Raw genomic sequence first — 20,733 nt, 5'->3', positions numbered from 1 at the left:
GCAGAAAGTGGAATTCTACGGAATAAAAAAAGGAAAAGTTCCTATCTTATTTTTCTTCCATATAGACATTTCTGTATAGGGAAGCTAATTTAACCACTTATGGCAAATATATCTTAAGTGTAACATCTTTTTAGGATTTTTACTATAAAATGTTAACTCTTTGGTATGCCAGTTTTCTTTCTCCCCTCCTTAAAACTTCAGTGACTTTATGTTTTTCCGCACACATCACATTTTGTATCTCCCTAATGTTTACTGTTCTTGAAAACTGTTTGATTTCTGTCTTTTGATATTTGATGGGGGTTTGCTATATTTACAGTAATACTGTAGCAATAAAAATAGTTCTCCATATCAAATTAGTTTAGTACATAAAAATGACAACCATAATATTGAATGATTCTACATTTCATAGGCATTTGACTACCCCAATTCATTATTAAAGGAAATGGTAAAAGCTAATTTTTAATATATATATATGTTTCTAGCACTTCATTGCACAGGTTTCCATCTGCTCTCTTTATTTAAAATTGTTCTTTATGTAGAAGCCTTCTGTTCCTTTTCTCCAATCAAGAATTAATTCCTACTGCTAGATTCTTTCCCCTTCTTTTAAAGGTAAAAAGTAAAGTAATCTTTTGCTTGCCAACCAGATTGGTATAATTGGGGGTAGGAAAAGAAGAACTCTTTCTGCAGTGTGATAAGCAATATATAAATAAACACTATAGTCTTTTTTTTAATGAGAAGTGAACATTTATATTCGTTATTTTGGTAATTTCATGAGATTGCTGTATAGGTTTGAGAAAGTAAAAGGAAGTTTTAGTCTCACCATGCTTTTTAAACATTTGATTCCTCACTGTAATTAGAGATCATGATAATATTTTTATTCAAAAGCCAACTTGAATACATGGAAAGAGGATATCTAAAGAACTCTTAAAATATACTATGTTTCTTTTTAAACAGAGCAACGATTAATCTCTCTGAAGTTCTTAATGCAAATTCTATGGCCAATTAGTTTATGATCTCTTTTTTCATTAAAAAAAGATTATTCAACCTCTTTATAGTAGCATAGTTACTTTACAGTTATAATTTTCTCTTCTGCTGTTTAAAATATGAGATTAGTTGCTAAGAACTTGGGGGAGGAGCTTTTATTAAAATGATTTTACTTTTTTGCTGAAATTTCTTTCAGTCCATTTGGATGGTATTTCTTAACTTTCAGGATGGATTATAATAGGAATTTTGGATATCTTTCCTTTTCATGAGGTTTATACATTAAATAAATCTAGTGCTATATTAGGTGTATTTACCAAGGGGAAAGACTTTATAAACACACACCAGTATATAAACAGCTTTTATGACAAATAGCTTTATATTTAGATATGTGATAGAGTTTCATATTGGGAATAAAGTAGGATGAAGTTGTAAATGGAGCAGAGGTTTAGATCATGACAAAAATGTATTACAACATAACAATATTTATAAATATAATAATGTCAACATTTGCATTTCAATTATATAAGTTGAGGTCCAAATTTTATCATAGGAAAAAAGTTTTTTTTTCATGTTAGCACACTGTATGAAAATTAATAAATCTATACAACGTAGTACATGAGTAAGTAGATAAATAGAGAATTGGTTTGTGGGCTTTACCTCCCCCCTTAAGAAAATTCTGCAGAAAGCTTTGATTGATGAACTGTAAATGCAAAATCAAAGTTGGGCCCTTGAATTACGAGAGCTATTTGTTGCCATGGCAATGCAAGGCAGGTTAAATGTTAAAGATAAGAGACTATGTGCATAACAAGGAGAAGACCTAACAAAACCTTATTTAAGAACCTATAATAGCCCATTTGAAATTAATGGGATTTGTGCTCATTTTTCATCATCATCTGCAAAAATAGCACATGCCTTAATCCTTGTGTTTGCTATCCAGTAATTTTTTTACTTCACTACTGAAGTTTAATGATAAATATGTTGGAAGAAAAGTAATGAATATTTGGTATAATAGAGTGTGTATTAATTCTTGTGGATTTTATGTTAAAATACAATTAACTGGCCATAGCGACTTAATGTATCTCTGTTGCAATGATTTAATGTAGGAAAGGACCTAGTTTATTAATAAAAAGGTACTATTAAAATGTATGCTAGTGTTCAGAATTAGCAAGTTGGGTCTTTGAATTAATGGTAATAACATCACTTTTAATGATACTAAATATTAGTGTAATTTAGGCCTGTTATTTTCTATTTCTTGTATGAATAGGGCAAAGAATCTGCAGTCTAAATCAGATTTGTGGGGGAAGGGGATATATTTAGGTATTTTATCTTTTCTTTATTGTTAGCAGTGCAAAAGCTGCTTGCTTATTGATCAGTACACAACAGCCGGAGCTTAAACAGCTGACATCTGCTTACTTTTTTAAATGCACACGTGTGCACATACACAGACAGGGTAGCAAACTATTTCAGTCTAATGTACCTCAAATGTGTACATGTAAATGGAGGTCCATCTATTGACCTGTATTCTTTTTAGCTGAGGACTGGTCCACGTGGTTTATGAAACTTGAAGGGTTGATTTGAAATGCAGATGGCCAGAGACTAGAATCCACTCTCTCTTCTCCTTCTCTCTCTCCTGCTGTATCTGTCAAGGTGAAAAATGGCTTGTACAAGGGTCAGTCACCCATATTCACTTAATTACTTTCATTGGACCAACAGAACTGTCACAGTCTGTGGTGGACGCTGGAGCTATTCCTCTTTTAGTCCTATGTATCCAAGAGCCAGAGATTGCTTTAAGAAGGATTGCTGCTTCAGCACTGAGTGATGTTTCAAAGCATTCTCCAGAGTTAGCGCAGACTGTCGTTGATGCTGGGGCCATTGCTCACTTGGCACAGATGATACTCAACCCTGATGCCAAATTAAAGGTACTTCACAAACTAATTTTCCTCTTTTCCAACTGAGAATGTGATTCTATATTGGAGAAACAGTATTAATCCTCAATGAACTTTTTTTCAAAAATATGCAATGCTAAATTGGAGTGGTAACAAAGGGGAGATCTGATTGCTTGATGTGACTGTTATAGTATATATGTGGTAATAGTAGCTGGTGGATAAGAAACAGGGCAATTCTTATTTAATATGGCAATTATTTGTATTCTTAAGAATGAGAGACAGATTTGTAACAATTATCTTCAAGAGCTTTTTTAGAAAACTTGTTTGTTGTAATGAATTCAGTATGTGTGATTTATAAAGTGTTAAACATTATGATAATGCTATACTCTACAATATTTTGTTTTGGAAACTCAATTTATTTCAGTGACGTGCATCTTTGAATAAGCCAGGTAAATGTCATACAGAAGGTATAAGCCTCCAAACTTTTATTAATGTGCTCTGGGAAAACCTTTAGCTTATAGAAAATCATGCACAATAACAGTGGTTAGAATCTAAAATTACATAAATTCTCTTTGTCCTGTGTATACCAGTAGTTTTGTTTTTTTGGCGGGGGGAGCTGTTAACATTCAGTGATTTTTTTTCCACAAAAAGCAATAGGTTTATAAAATATTTATTTCAAACATTGTAAGCTAATTGGCAATAGTTGATAAGATCTGGATGGTCTGTCCTAATTAAAAAAAAACAATGTTTTAATGTGTATGAGTTTTAAAAGAAAGCAATAAATAATAGCATGTGTTGGCTTCTCTTCTGAATTGCTAGAAATTCCATTTCCTAATTTTATTTAGTTTATATTTTTAAAAGAATTATTTAGTTGTCCATTTATGTACTACAATACTGACTCTATAAAAACATAACTCCTCCCATAAAACTAGTTAAAAATAGGTTCATTTAATTAAGAAAACTTTTCTTCCAGATGAATGAAAATTTTATATATATATATATATATATATATATATATATATAAATTTTTTTATCATTTTTTGTTTTGAAATTATATATTTTGATGGGCTTTCACAGTTTGAAAAGTTTTCTGCTTCCTTTTGCTTGCTTTGTCCATATATCCAATAACCATTTATAAAACATTCTTGTTTACTAGCGTCAGGTGCTTTCAGCTCTTAGCCAGATAGCAAAGCACTCTGTGGATCTGGCAGAAATGGTGGTTGAAGCAGAAATTTTTCCTGTTGTACTCACGTGCCTCAAGGATTCTGATGAATATGTCAAGAAAAATGCTGCAACTCTAATTAGAGAGATAGCAAGACATACTCCCGAGGTAAACCATGTGAATATAAACAACAAGGTCATGATGTTTGTAAATAAGTGAATATGTTTAAATGTGTATATGTGCATGCAGCAAACATCTACAAATGACATATAGAGATCTATAGATATAGATATGCACAAGATCTTCAGTATTGTTCTATAATTATGCAAAGCCTCTATAGTTTTGGCATAAATAAAAATGTATATTGCTGTTTTGGGGTATGCATAGAATACAAATGTAAAAAAATCAAAATTGGCAAGTTCAGCTTTTTTATTGGTGGATATTAATATATCATATGTTTAATGATTCAGCCATATGGGATGGTCTACTCTATACAAAGTAATAATGAAGTATAAAGCATCCCTAGGTTGAACAAAATGAAGAGAATCCTGTATATTTAACATTGTGTTGGGTGATTCTGCTAGGTGAATTTCTCTTGAACAGGGAAAAATGGTGGATTTTTAAAAACAATTGCCTTAATAAGTTGATGATTGTTGGGTTGTCTTGAAAATGCTTCCTGTGATCTGAACTGGAAATCTTTAAATAATGGCCATACTGCTGAGCAGATCCAAATGGGGCATAACCTATGGACTGTGAGGATTGGCAGAATAGGAAGTAGTAGAAAGAAGATTGACAAAAAAGAAATTCACAAAATGTATTGGAATAAATTACGCATTGCATAACAATTTCTTGCCAACTCTGAAATAACTGGTTTGCTGGAATCAGTTAATCAGGAGAAGAGTTAATAGTTTACAGGCAGAGCTTCCTAGGAGTTAGGCACCACAATAACCAACTCAGCACATGATCTTATATTTAAAAAATGAAGTGTATTGAGGAGTATAAATTCTTCCCTCCCCCTTTGAGTAGTAAGGGGACACTTATAGCTCACCAGGATCTCATTATAAGAAGCTTTTTATTAATTTAAGCCACAAAATCTAGTGCCAAAATTCAATATCCTCATTATCTCAGGTGCCTCAGAGCTTGAGGGAAAGGTCCCTTGCCTTGCCACCCCTGGGCTCCGGAGGAGATATTGTGAGTTGAATGGGAATGAAAGGCGAAGGAGGTGGGAAGATTTGGGGAATCGCCTCTTCCGTCTAAACCTCCTTTGTGCAGCAGAGCCCTGTCTCAGCAGGAGTCCTCACTGTGTGTTTAAAAGCCCTGGCATTTGAAACTGTGGTGGGGGGGGAAGGGGCTGGCTGAATTGCAGTCGGTCGGTTGCAGCCACTTCTCTTGCTGGTTCTGGCCTTTTTGCTCTCGCTGGCTCTCTGCTGGGAGGCGCTGTTTTGATCTTGAGGGAATCCTGTTGATAACTTGTTTGTCAAAGGATCGCCGTAAGCACTCGGCAGGCATCCTAAAAGCCTGTTAGCTGGCGAAACCTCTGTCAGGCACAGCATACATTGTCCAGCTCTGCAGTATCAGATGTTATTGGATAGTGGAGAAATATCACTACAAAGATAGCTAATTGGTAGGGATTATGAAATATTCAGACCATAATATATCCCTCAAAATGTAGCCAGAATATTTGTTTAGCTGGTTGATGTTTAGCCTAGAAAATAGCCATTATTTTTAAATGCCCAATAAACCATTCCAGTAATATATATTCACTAGGATAGCTATAAAAATAAGAACAGCTAAAGTGACACTGATCAAATTGTACTTGAGGATTTTTTAAAAACAAAGTTTGATGCCCAAACCATCTTGACAGGCAATGGGGTTGAGACCAGCATCTGGCACAGTTGGGTGTATTCTAGAACATTCCTCATTGCTGATAGTGCTCCATGTTGTTTAAACAAACTGCCACACACTCTGAAGATAATTGCTTGATATTAGCTGCCTTTTTTATTTTCATCAAATGCCTTGAATCCTACTCCTTGACTGGTATTCCACTTAAGAGTTTTGGGCTATGCATCACTGCCCACTTCTGCTTCTTCTTTTGTGGTGTTCTTGTATATTCTATACTAATAAATTTGCCCCAGGGTGAGGGGACAAGAGAGGGGCTTCCCTAGAGAGAGAAATCTAAATTACAGCCTTATCCTCAATAAGGCCTTTTCTGTGACATCTTGTAATCCAGAGGCAGGCCTCTAATGAAGTCTTTAATTTACAGAGTGGCATGCTTAGAGATGCATACTAGCACTAGAAAATGATGCCTATATAAATATATTCTCAGAGCATTAACATGCAATGTTGAATGCTACATATATTTCCAAAAATAGAGCAGAGATGCTTTTCTACACACATTAAGACTTATGTGCAATATCATATTAAGCATTTTATACAAAATTGCAGTATGAAAGCTATGTTTTAATGAGTTTTATTTCTTGGCTTTAGGGAATGATTGCTGGAAGCATGTTAGTTATCTAAAACCTTTGATTATTTCCAGCTTTTTTCATTATACCTCAATTAAGTCCCGATCTATCAATTCTTGGCCCAAACGGTTTCAGAAATTTAAAAACTTTTCCATTCAACTTCACTAGTTTGCTTAGTCTCTGTGGATCAAAACACTGGATTTAATTGGTTTTTGGTATTATCCATTGTAACTTCTTTACGGCATAAGACAACGTTCCTAGAGCTGCCTCTGAAATATTGTACTTTCTCTGGAGTTGATGAACATGCAGGCCATAGTAAGTTTCTTAGACCTGAAAAAGCCAGGAGACACCTAGTTGACTCTTAGTTGAAGCCAGTTGTTTGTTTGCACATGTTCCACTTATTTATTTATTTATTTTTATTTGTCAATTGCTTACAAGATAATAGGTATAAGTTAAAACATAGTTATGAATACATGGATACATATAAGAAAAATTTAAAAAAATATAAAAGAAACAATAGGACAGGGACCGTAGGCCCTTCTTAGTAGTGCTTATTTATTTTCATTTATTTAAATTATATCTTTCATTCCATCTCACCAGAACAAACAAGATGGTTAGCAACATTCCAAATGATAAAAAAATAAATAAAGAGGACATAATTAAAATACAAGTTAAATATTAAATTCTTGAAGGCATATTAAGTAGATAAGTATATTACATTCTTTTTTCTAATTTGTATGTCTTGTTGAACATTTATTTAACATGTAATAGTTTAGAGAAAAAACATGTAATAATATAGTTTGGTAGTCATGTGAAATGATAGCATCCCCTGATTGTGTTTGTTTTTAGCTTTCACAACTTATTGTAAATGCTGGAGGAGTAGCTGCCATCATCGACTGCATTGGTAGCTGCAAAGGAAATGTTAGACTCCCAGGTATTATGATGTTGGGCTACGTAGCTGCTCACTCGGAAAATTTGGCCATGGCAGTGATAATCTCTAAGGTTAGTTTCTGGGCCTTCCAATGTTACAATCAGAATGTTGTTTATAGAAATTGGCTCAAGTGCGTATAATTATTTTTACAGGTTAGGGACAAAACATTAGCCAAAAGCGGAGAATAAATATGTTTGTAAAAAAGAAGTTTGTGATATTAATAAAACTGAAAAAAATATTCAGTTATGACAGCCATCCTTGGGCCAATTGCTCAGTTTATCCTCTCTTAAAGAATTGCCTGGAGAATAAATAGGAAAGGCAAAGGAAGTTATTTTCCTTTGAAGGGAGGGTAGGCCATAAATAGTGTAAACATTAAATATATCTTTTGTATACCCATTTGCTTTTATAAGCTAATCAGTATGCCAATACACATAACTTGCTATACAAATACTAACAAAAGTGTATGCTGTTTAGTGAAATCCAAATGTTTGATTTTCCACGTATTGTTTGCTTGTAAGCTGTCTTATTTGTCTTTAAAATATTTCTGTATGAAAAAAGTTATCTCTATGTAAAACACACACAGACATGAGCATAGAGTTTTAATCCCATTATTTGAATCACTACGGTATTGACATAATAGTACAAACCAGGTATATTTAAACATATGCATCTATATCCCATTGATTAACAGCACTATGAATCACAGATGTATTTCTCATTCTGGCTCTGAAATCAAAGGGATATTGAAGCAACAATATATTATGTTTAGTTTGCTTATCAATAATCTGTTATTCTTCTGTAAAACATTCCACATACATATCCAGAGATATTGAATAGAGATTATGTGAATAGAGATTATGTGAATAGAGATTAGTGAATAGAGTTATGAAGGAAACGGTATATAAATTGCTGTGTGTATCTTATTCAAGTTGTGCTTGCAGTTTTTTTTTAAAAAATGGTTAAAAACTTCAACAAATATAATCAACCCTACCTTCATTTGAAATGATATAGTCAGGATCCTGTCATCTCATTCTATTATTTTTCTGTAAAACATTCCACATATCCAGAGATACTCAGTGAACAGAGATTATGAAGGAAACAGTATATAAATTGCTAACAGTATATAAATTGTATATAAATTGTGTGTAGCTTATTCAAGATAGCTTTTTATATTACCAAAACAAAAACACAAATTATTTTATAAAATTCATCTCAGTTAGATGGTTATTTCTTGTTCTTGAAATGTACGGAAATAGCAGAATTTTGGGCCTGGTTCATTTTAAAAACGATTATGGATTAGTTTGCTAGCTGACAAGAGTTTTTGCATTTTCATGAGATGCTAATTGACTTGCGTTTTCCAAATAGCAAAAAAAAACACCTACCAATGGTTTATTAAAATAAATATTTGATGTCTAGCTTTAATTGCCTTTAAAATGAGAATATATAAATTAGTTATCTTCTGTTGCATCGGAATGTGAGTTTTGCTTCTATTGTGATATTTTTAGATATAAAATTATATTCAGTAGAAAACAAACCCAAACCTAGTCCATCTGAAAAAAAGAACATGCTCTTCTGAAATCATCTTGAATATACAAGCCATAAAATAGGCTCTAAAAATTTAAATATCATTTGATTTTCCTACGCTTGTTTATTTGAGCTGGGCAGACATTTAAATGAGGTATGTGAGGTTTTTCATCTTCCAAGAGGCTCCAGATAGCCCTAATATGAAATGTAAATACTTTGTGTGCATTACAGATATAGATAACACTGCTTCTCTCTCTTAATTCATAAAATGATTATTAGCGGATATAAAATGCATTAATTGAGTATGTGTGTAGGCACAAGGTATCATAATTATAAAATTGGCAGGACTATAAGACAATCTGACTTGATGAAAGTTTCAATCTCTTCCGTAAGAATCAGTGTGCATGCGAATAATAACTTATTAGTGATAAATGCATTTTGTGCAGTGAACAAAAGGAAAAATAGAGAACCAAATATATAATATATTCCTACATGGGGGAGGAAAAAGCAAATGGGAGGAAATTTGCAGCTATCTCATATATTAAGTGTGCATCCTTACATGCCTTTCAGTGAGATTCAAGACAGCGCCATACTGAAATGAATGGAAGATGAAGCTTGGTTGCCTCCCAGAAAACCTGGGAAGGAAACCTGAAACTGGACTTTCAGCCCTGAAAAGGCGGGCATTATTTTTTTCTTTGAGCATCATTTGTGGCATCTGCTCCCTGAAACATTTTTGAAAATAATAAAAATGTCAGCTCTTAATGTTCATGTCTCATTAAGCTAGCAGATTTAGTATTTTAGTGAAGCTTACATTTGTAATGTTCAGTAATGATAATTTTGCACTAACTGATCCTAAACAATGACTTAACATAGTCAAAAATGATTTATTGTAGCATCTGTAAAAAGTATCATACCAGTAAGTAATGAAAAATTAATGGAACAAATTTGAAACAATCAAAAGGTTAAAATATTATAGGATTTCAAAGACAGACTGATAGTCTCAGCTCGTAACACTCCAGATACAACTGTGGTTGTAAAGAAGAAAGCATGGATAATTAATCTGGCAATACCAGGGGATAGTAAAAGATAAGACAAGGAATTGGAGAGGTATAAAGATCTGAAAGCTGTAGTTGAAATATTATGGCATAAACTGGTCATGGTGGTCCTTGTGGCTATCAGCACATAGGTTGCTATATCAAAAAGTCTTAACATTTACAAATTTTGCATTGACAAAATTTCCATATGTCAATTGCAAAAGGCCATGCTGCTTAGATACACTCATATACCAAACCAATAAATTTTGATATACTAGCTTCTTGGGAAGAATTTGATGTGTATGAAGACCAAGATAAGCTAAAGAAATGACAATTGTGATTTCACGTTATAATCAGATGATAATAGTAATATAATTGCATAAAGCAACTCCACTAGGAACAGCTTACATCTTGTGATGATACCTTTAATACTTTAAACAACAACGTCTGCCTCTCCTATGTTTAGGGGATTCAATTGGTGGTTAAAAATGGCAAATTCTATCTAAACATTGGGATGACTTATTAAACTTGTACCTGCAGAGTATAGGCATTGCAGACTATTCAAATATTTTGGGCTGAGAAATGTATATATAGAGGGAATGGTCTTGAAGAAACAAGATCTATTTTGTATTAGCGCTGCCATCCTTGCCTCATCCCAGCACCCTGCAATTTGTACACAAAACTCCAAATCTGGTTTAGTTTCATAGTGCTTTATGCTTTTGTTTAATGTCACAGGGAGTTCCACAGCTAGCTATCTGCTTGTCAGAAGAGCCAGAAGATCATATTAAGGCTGCAGCTGCTTGGTCATTGGGACAGATTGGGAGACATACTCCAGAACATGCCCGTGCTGTTGCTGTAGCCGGTGTCTTACCTGTATTGCTTTCCCTGTATATGGCAACTGAAAGTTCAGAAGATCTTCAGGTCAAAGTAAATGAACTCCATCATTTTTACTGTTGTTAAATTTAATCAAGCAGTGAGGTTCTGATCCATTCAGTTAAGGTGTAGCTGCCAAGCTGCATGTATATATTGATTCATTTAGAAATGTAGAGTAATTTTTAGGTATGTTGATTTAATATACATTGTAACTTACCTTTCAGTTCCTCCTGGAGGTTACTATATAGTGAAATGTGGAACAACACTCTTGGAACATGAAAGTATTTGAATAAGTTTTTAGGGAACATTGGAGGAATTACTTTTAAGAAACATGGTTTATTATTTGGAGAACAACACTTCTTCATTAGCAGGAAGAATATGCAACTTGATAATCTAGCTTTATATCTCTTAAAAAAAATTATCACTATACTTGTTTGAAACTACATTGGAGCCACACATGTGAAGCTCAACTGATGACTGAGTTGGCTTTATTTAGCTAAATAAATATGTGTGTATGAATGAGGACATTAGCTACTATGGAATTAATGATAAATCATGAATGCTCATATAGAACTGGAGAGGTATTAGAGGAGAACCTATGTTCTAGTTATGCCACAATATCTGTATTCCAATTAAACAATGGGAGTCTCAGGAACTTCAGTGAGTTGTTACCTAATTCCATAGGCTCTGCTTTAAACTGAGTGAATTCACTGGATTGTTTAACGTGGTATTGCTGATGTCACTGTCAACTGGTCTCCAGGACTTCAAGCTAACCGTTTTTCAGGCCTCTGGGTCCTAATGTTAAAACTTTGTGCTCTAATGCTGAATCATAGTCTTCACCCAGTTCTTTTTCCTGCTTCCTGACATGGCTTTCAAACCCTGGGAAGAGAAGAGGTACCTCTGAAAGGCCCCAGTGCTTTATGGGGTTTTCTGTGCAGGATCTATGTTAAGAATTACATTGTTGCTGTTGTTTATTTAAGCTTTTAAATGTTCAATTTTAGTGAGTTTTAACTCTGCTATTTTTGTTACATTTTATATAGGTTTTATAAAAGTTTAATATTTTTAATTAAGGCATCTTGCTAGTCTGATTTCATATGTCAGAATATTTTGCACTTTTAAAAAATCATTACAGTTTTATAAACCTGAAATGCTGTAGCTTTAAGCTTTGAGGAAAGATAGATTGAATAATAATATACGTAAGTGAATAACACATAGCTGTTTGCAAGCTCCCCCAGCAGGTCTTTTGTAGTACCGATCTTTGAGAAATGCACTACAAATTTGACAGTTAAATGGTTGAATGTCACAATTTTGGGGCATTTCTTCATGATTATGTAGGAAGAGTTAGTAATGGAATAGTAATGGCTCACTACATAGGATTCTCCTGTTCCTGCTTTTTTTAGATTTCTTAAAAATACCAACTAGGGGGTGAAATATTTTAATCATGATTGTTCTGGTGATCTCATTACATTGCTGTCCCATGACCTTCCTGAAGATTAGAATGAGTTGCAGTCCCTGACTTGGTGGAAATGTCCCTCCTATATTTTCCTGCAAATAACTCATTTAATATTGGTATTAAGATACTTAGTACCAAGGTATGGGAGAAGAGATGTCAGAAACTGCAATGAATGGTACTGTTAAGTTGCCTAGGTTAAATAATTAGTACAAGCTATATGCCATTTTTGCAAATAAAGCAGTTACCAAACTGCACTTTAAAAATACATTTCACACAGTACTTAATTTAAATTTTTTTTTTAGTATGATGATACTCTATTTTACAGTTACAGGGAAGCAAGACCCATTGGAGTTGGAATTCTTTTTATATGTTATCTAACCCAGCATTATCTTTTCTGACTGGCAGCTTCTTCCCAGGGTCTTGTATAATTTACGACCTTATGGGATACTAAGCAACAATATCTCCTCCTGAAAAGCTGTGCTTCAGGGCCAATTTCTATGATACTACAAGTTATTTCCAGATTTAGACTGAAGACATATATTTGTAGAGCGCAAAATGTGGGTTCGAAACCACATGTGGTTTTTAGGCGTGAACTATCTTCCTCCAATTTATAAGGTTTATTCTAAACTTTGGTCCAGTTGATATATAATTTAGAATGAAATGAACCTTGAGCTAGTAGAGATGATATCTGGTTGAAATCAAGTGCTTCTGTGGGTAAGAATAAATTCCTTTCAGTGAAAACTAGAGCTAATAGAAAGTTGAGTTGTGGTAAAACACACATAGACATGCGCATAGAGTTTTAATCCCATTATTTGAATCACTACGGTATTGACATAATAGTACAAACCAGGTATATTTAAACATATGTATCTATATTCCATTGATTAACAGCACTATGAATCACAGATGTATGTCTCATTCTGGCTCTGAAATCAAAGGGATATTGAAGCAACAATATATTATGTTTAGTTTGCTTATCAATAATCTGTTATTTTTCTGTAAAACATTCCACATACATATCCAGAGATATTCAGTGAATAGAGATTATGAAGGAAATAATATATAAATTGCTTGTGTGTAGCTTATTCAAGTTGTGCTTGCAGTTTTTTTAAAAAAAAATGGTTAAAAACTTCAACAAATATAATCAACCTACCTTCATTTGAAATGATATAGTCAGGATCCTGTCATCTCATTCTGATTTGTGTGTGGACCAGCCATAACCAGAACAGCCAGGGAAGAAGCTACATGGAAATAGCTCCCTCCAGTGCTCAGTGACCTGTCAATTGGGCCTTCTTTCGAAGAAAAACTCAGTTTAAGATCAGTGTTGGTATTTACCATTTCTGTTGCAAGGGATATGACATCATAATGAGTGAGTCATAGAAAGTTTTGAGGCCTCCCCAGACTTATGCTTCCTTTTGTCGAGTGTAGCTAGTGTATAATATACAAATTAATGTATATAGAAGTGTGTAAGTCATGAAAAATAATAAAAAATGAAAATTACGTTCCTTACCTTAGAAACATTCAAAGGTGCATAAACTTTAATAATCCATGTTTGTTTTCCTCTCCCCCTATGTATGAAGGTGTTTCTGTCTGTCAGTTTATTTTATTAATTTTCTGGGCTAGGGAACATATTTTTCTCACAATTATCTAGCTAAAGTCATAATTTAAACCAATTATAAAATATTGATTTCAGTGTTTTATTCTCATGGTCTGTGACACGCTGAGAGATGTGCCTTGAGATGTATCTGTGCAGAGGAGGATTAAACTGATGACATTTGGTGTAGACTGGGAGCAAACTTCGTTAGTCGAAGTATAGAGGAAGTTTCCCCAGTCCCCATGGTACGGGTAGCATACTGCTTATACAGCCTGCTAAAGTTGTACAGTCCAGATATTCTGCTTTTCTCCAGATTCTACTTTTCTCCATATGCTCTTTGGAACCCTCTTCAGAACATATATTTCAAGGCAGAGAGGGCTAGAACCTTTGGGCACCAGATCAATTCAGAATTAAATACTTTCTTTGCAGAAACATGGAAATCTCATAAAAGTGATACTCAGACCCTGTCCCAATCATCTCTTAGTACCACTGGCATAATTTGCTTTACAAACCATTGCCCTGCTTCTCTGCAATACAACACATGAGGTAGACAATGCAATGACAAACTTTTCAATTATGGGTTGAATCCTCTTTGCTTTGGTAAATTGGTGTCAACCCCTAGAACTAATGGATCATCACTGGGAGAATATATAAACACCAAAATGCCATAGCAGAAAATAGAAAGATGTTTGTAATACTCTGTCCAAATCCTATTATTATATGTTGTTCATTGGTAAACCATTTCAAATGTTGGTCAGTCTATTTCCTTTATGTCCATGTGATCTAATAGTTCAGTAAGTGTAACCTTCAAGTTTAATCAAGTGGTAAATATTTTTGAATCATATAAAAGGGTTAGGATTAGGGTTAGAACATGAGTAAGTCAGTGTCTCCCTTTGTCTTTCTTTGGTATTGGTAAGCTAGGACCAAATGGGTTCTTAGCTTACCAATAGAATGAGTATTTGAACTTCTAAATTCACCAGAACTACAAAATGAAACCCACATAATCCAAAATAAAAGTAGGATTATTATGATTGGCATTTAAAAAATTTCACTAATGTACATTTATATGTTTATTATAATGCTACCTTCAAACATAATTTTTAAACATTTGCAAGAAGTATGTTTCAAGTATTGTGCTTGGAAAATAGTTATAAAGTTTTTTTTGCCTTGTAGAAATAATGCAAGTTTAGTTTTTATAAGTGGCGATTGTCTATTGATGTCTTACTGAGGATATTTTGTATTTTGATAGGCTAAGAAAGCCTTGAAGAATATTTTACAGAAGTGTACTCATCTGTCAGCTCTTGAGCCCTTGCTACATGATGCTCCCCCCAATATCCTGAAACACATAGTTGGCCAGTTCAGCAAGGTAAGAATCATTCCAAGATCAATATTCCTTCTTAAGAATGGTGGCAGCTGTCAGAAGAAAACTTCCCTGGACTGTTTGGTTTGTATGGTTCCATTTTTGCATTTCCCTTTTTCAGTTGGGATTTTTCAGAGACTGTTTTGGGGGAGGGGAAGGTTTCAGTAACTGTTTGACTAGCTGTTCCTAAGCTCAGTGGCTCTTTCTGACCTAGATCAGAGGGTGCAGAGGTAAAGCATCCTGTTTTGCAGATTAAGCAAGAGTAGCCGTACTATTTATATTGGCCTAATAATCTCAAAAACAACAGTTCAAGGGCCACATAAGAACTGTTTGGCTTGAATGGACATAGCTATCAAGGACCAGGTTTTGGATTCAGGTTGTAATGGATAAAAGGCCAGAGTCTTTGCTAAAAGTCTCTCTATTTTATCAGCAAGTTTGTTAATTAGACTCTATGCCTTCATACCTAAGAAAGAATGGAAGACCTGCCCTTTCTGTCTGATAGATGGCTAATCTCATCACTCAGGACCACTCTGATTGCTGGGTGATGGTTTGCCTTGTAATCAATCCCACCTGGATGGTCTCAGAGTGTTTAATAAGGGAATAAAAAGAAAGTATGAAACTAAGCTACCTTTTTGCTTTTTTATCATAAAGAATTACCAATGCTTTTAAAGAGGAGAAGTATTTCCATTTATTTACTTATTAGCCCTATTATACCATAGTATCTCAATGGTTTAGAATAAAACATATGAAAACTAACCTGATTTTGGTCTGTAATGTATATCTGTTTTTGTAAGAAGAGGTTATTGCATCTCTCAGCTGTGATTGACTCTGACACAGAATATCTTAAAGTGGGTGGATTTAATTGGTTTATTTGGGTTTGTGTTTTTCTAATTCAGCAGAAAGTTGAGTTGGAATGAACATTAGAATTCACTGAAGCCCCGCTTTTGTAGTTTTACATAAGGGTGGACCATCTTTGGTGAGGGGGGTAATACCCCATAAATGTGGGAAGGGGGAATACCCATACATGTGAGGGGGGGGAATGCTCCATATATGTGAGGGAGGAAAATACCCCATATATGAGGGAAAGACAAAATGATACAAATTCGTTCTCCTCACTGTTGGAAGGTTATCACCTGAATTGGCTCTGTCTGCTAGAGATTATAAATCCACACCACTGCTTAATGAATGTCAAGTGTAAAATGTAAAGAGCAAAGTGAATTAAAGAAAACATCCTGTGTGTTTTTAAGATTTTATCAAGAAAATTATGGTATGATTAGATCAATTAAATAAGCTAATGTATAATATAAAGCAGACAGAAATAATTATGTATAGGGAATCCTAATCCCAGGTATTTCAAAGCTGTTAGACTCAATTTAAATGATACCAAGTTCAAAAATAAAATATTTTGAATCGGGTGAAATATATTTTTATGCATAAGACTGAAATTGTCATGTTTCTTTACTGATAGAAATGTGAGCATAATATTTGTCAGTGGTAAACAAAATCAGATAAGAGTTATTAGTCACCTCATTATTATAGTACTCATTTTTAAGTTTTATATTCATATTGCAAACTGAACTAAAGTATTGTAAGTTTCTCCACAGTGTTGTTTGAGTACAGTAATGTATTTTCTTCTTTATACATTTTGGATACAAAATAGATATTTGTGGCTGTTGTGCTTTAACAAGTGGATACTGCATCAGTGCAGAACATCTATCAAATAGGCCATATAAGCAGGATGCTGCTTCTCGTCATCTCAATTCCTTTTGAGGATTACAGAAAGTAGCATCCTTAAATCTCCATTGGAAGGATGTTTCCCACATTTTTATCTATCATTATATTTTCATCTTCATTTTTAGGATACTAAAGCTGCCTTTTCCTTAATGCATCCCCTGCAGCGACTAACCAAGTAGATAGTCTTTGTGCAATCTCTACACCAGAGAACAGCACATTGAACTTGTTTCCACACCAGTTCTAAGCAAGCATGGCAAACCATTATTGCCATTTGTAGGTTTTATTGTGGGAGCAGATTTTAAAGACCTCCAGATTAAGCTCCCCTCTTCCTCTCACATTCAAAATCAGACTGAATTTTCAACTTAGGTCCCTATTTGGACACAAAATCTACACTGAAGATAGAAGTTGGACTTTCAGTTTCACATAACTACTATCTCCAACATGACTCCCTCTATTGTACCAATGTTTTTGGCTTCCCCAGTCCTCTGACAATTGTAATTTGCTCCTGAATTTGAAATATAAATACTTCTAGATGTTGAAGCATTTCGTAATAAGGCCAAATCTTTTGAGCAAGTTCAGTTTTTCTCACTTATACTATAGTTCCTGTTTCTCAGATTGCTAGAATAATCAGTTATCTGTCCTATGTTGTCTCTGAAAAGTTGGAGTCCCTATTTTAAAGGAAGATTGTACTTTCCTTTGTCAGGAACATCTCGGGCTTAATATTGGCTCCTTAATTTTCTGCAAGTGTCCATGTTTGAGAACCTTTGTAGGCCAGTTTCTGGATAGGAAGGCACTACTGTACTCAGGGATGTTCAAAGGGTATATTAAAAAAGTTAAGGTGACAGGTGTAATACTGTGATTGAAGTTCCACATGGATATTGTGTGTGTGTGTGAGGCTGAATAATTCAGTAATCTCTATTGTTATAAACAGTAGTGTAATCGTTGCTTTCAGTTGCTTGTTGTAGTCCTACAAAAGAATATTTCATAAACTGCAATGAGATTGACTATTTTGCCTACTTTGCCATAGTATGTGGATACTTTCAGGTTCTACAACTGCTTGCTAGCAATATTTCCTTATAACACTTTTGTGGAAGTTGGTGGGAAGAGCTATGCTAGTTTCCCTTCCCTTCCAAGTAACATAAAAATGACAAACCTCTTTACCATGTTATCAGTCTTCTCCAACATTGATAAAATGCTGCCCAAATGTAACAGTTGGTAGGAGCTCCACCCCAAACATGTCTGTTCCACAATGGTCTTACAGAAAATTTAGGCAGATTTACTATTTTTTCTATCACTTAAATGTTAAAAAGATAAGCAGACTCATGTTTAGAAATAGCAAAGTGACAGGTGACAGGAAAATAAGTGACAGGTGACAGGAAAATAAGGGGGAGGGAATTGTGCCTTGCCTACCAGAATCCATCATTATTCATCTGGCTAGTGTCCTGTCAATGTGTGAGAGAATTTAAGGCTGTTTGGAAACTGAAACAGTATTTGCTGTGTAAGCAAGAAGAAGACAGCAAGGAATCTGGGCGTAACTTAGCTTAACTGTTCTGTACTAAAGCTGGCTGCTGCTGTGAAACTAAAATTGAAACTGAAACTCCTCTGCTTGGTTTTTTTTTTTCATTTGGAATGGATTTCTTTTCAGGTGGGGAGTGGGAGTAGAACTCCTTAGCATCAGAGCGTGTTAATAATAATATAGGAAATACTAATGCTCTGATGGTCATTTCGAAAAATCCTTTCTTAGTGAGCACCTAGAAGCCAAGAGGAACATACATTGCAAATGTCAAGTTTGTAGGTCTTACGGTTCTGGAGATTGTGTGATGATGCGTGAGTGGTATTTCGCTTTTATATATACAGATTTGGTAAATTTATATAAATGTTCATTTGACATAATGTCTGAGTAATATACAAAATTAAAAACATAAAATAATAATAGGAAAGCATTAAGCATCTAGGCTGATATACACCCCGAGGTGCTTTACAGCACTCTTTGGATGGTTTAAAATGAAGAAGGATTATTTGCAAGTTGACTCGAACATTTTGGGTCCTCATTTTACCAGTCTTCGAAGGACAGAAGGTTGTATCAACCTTAAGCCCCATCAGGATCGAATTCCAGGCTATGGGCAGAGTTTTGCCTGCAATATTGCACTTTAACCACTACACCATAATACAAGATAATTAATAAATATAATAAAAAAATAAATGGAGCCTATTAAAAATGTCAGTAGGACAGCACACTCAACTTTCCTAGCAACACCCATATTACAGGATCTTCAGGCTAGATAGCAAAGATGTTTTCAAACTCTTCTAAAAGGCCAGCAAGATAGTCTGACCTCTGTGGGAATGATGTTCCAAAGGGCAGGTGCCCCAGCAGATAAAAGGTGCTATTAAGTGACATTTCTTCAACAAACTACAACATGCTCTTCTGGAAGACACAATATTTCCACTCATCATGAATTGTGGTTGCATCCTTGACTCTTCTTGAGATATTTCTTTTGTAGAGATAGATCAGTTGGCAGTATAGTCTTGGCTTTTAACTATGTGTATGAACTAGATATTCATACTCAAATTGATGTGCCTCTTAGCCATTATGACCTCACCTGTTACTTTCCATAGTGGCCTGACCCACTTTTGATGTTTTTAGGTTGTTCGTTTTAAAACAGAAAAGATGGATCGCTTTCTTGTAACTCTATTTCTGTCAATTGTCATCTGTGAGCTTTTATAACCTGTCCCTAAACAAGTCAAGAACTGTTTAGTATTCTTGGTGTTTTTTGAGCGACAGCTGTGTGAACTCAAGAAATTGAGAGATAGAGCACTACCTCTTGATATATGTCATTTTCAGGAATAAATAATAAGTCAAAAAACCCACAATTGCATGTCAGCAACATATTTTTCTCCTTTGTATATTCTTTTTTTGGCAACAATGCTCATATCCTCATTTGTTAATTGAGGCTTGAATGAAGAACATTTGCTAAATTATGCTTGCTCTTTTGCATCTTGGCTTCACATTAATATTAAGCTTCAAAGGAAATAAGAACTTTTGAGTAGGAAAATTGAATTATTGAATTTGTTTTCTTTAAATAGGTTCTGCCACATGATTCCAAAGCCCGGCGTCTTTTTGTAACAAGTGGTGGTCTTAAAAAAGTTCAGGAGATAAAATCAGAAGCTGGCTCACTACTTCAAGAGTATATCAACACAATTAATAATTGTTATCCAGAAGAAATAGTCAGGTGAGGCTGTAAAAAAGTGAATTAATTTCATGTATTCTATAATTAAACAATTATAGTTTAGTTTCTTTAGCTAACTTTCTAATAATGGCATTTTATTAGGCATTACCATAGTTGCATAGTTAATACTATACAAGCATTCAGTGGTTCTGGGAATATGAACTGTTATTTACTCTAGAATCTAAAAGATAGGGATATGTTAATTTCTATGGGCAGATTTCACTTCTGTCCCTGGGAATATTTAGAAGTAGTTCTTCAGTAAGAAGTAGAAAAAGTCTTATCCAAAGAATTATTTTTAAAATAATTTTAATTGATTTGTGTTTCTTTTTTTAATTTATTGGTTGCGTATCTTACCACTCTGGGTGGCTTACAATATTAAATAAATAAAATTATATAAATAAAATACTTCAAAAATACAAAGTACAATGACAGCCCTTTCTAAAAGATAATTGGGGGGAGATGAGATCTGTTATTAATCTATTAATCATCCCCAGTGTGAAACCCTT

At 34.2% G+C, this 20,733-nt stretch overlaps 1 protein-coding gene across 8 annotated transcripts in view; it reads left to right on the top strand.

Moving 5' to 3' along the window:
• SPAG6 (sperm associated antigen 6) overlaps window positions 1-20,733 on the top strand; it is a 60,075-nt gene that overhangs the window by 24,865 nt on the left and 14,477 nt on the right. For 7 of the 8 annotated variants that reach the window (XR_015746009.1, XR_015746008.1, XM_026675702.2 and 4 more), the window contains 6 exons: window positions 2,698-2,903; window positions 4,027-4,200; window positions 7,347-7,499; window positions 10,722-10,913; window positions 15,156-15,272; window positions 20,085-20,230. Coding sequence is in view for 6 of the 8 variants with exons in the window: in XM_026675702.2 (XP_026531487.1) it covers window positions 2,698-2,903; window positions 4,027-4,200; window positions 7,347-7,499; window positions 10,722-10,913; window positions 15,156-15,272; window positions 20,085-20,230 (988 nt within the window). In the remaining 2 variants the exon portion in view is untranslated. The remainder of the gene's footprint in view (window positions 1-2,697; window positions 2,904-4,026; window positions 4,201-7,346; window positions 7,500-10,721; window positions 10,914-15,155; window positions 15,273-20,084; window positions 20,231-20,733) is intronic. The other variant, XM_087947634.1, reaches the window with a different exon arrangement.

Source organism: Notechis scutatus, chromosome Z (genome assembly GCF_049901735.1).
Source record: "Notechis scutatus isolate UNSWTSFEM ecotype Mainland chromosome Z, rNotScu1.2, whole genome shotgun sequence".
Lineage (NCBI taxonomy): Eukaryota > Metazoa > Chordata > Lepidosauria > Squamata > Elapidae > Notechis > Notechis scutatus.
Note: the sequence above shows the minus strand (reverse complement) of the source record. Positions and strands in the feature narration are given on the sequence as shown.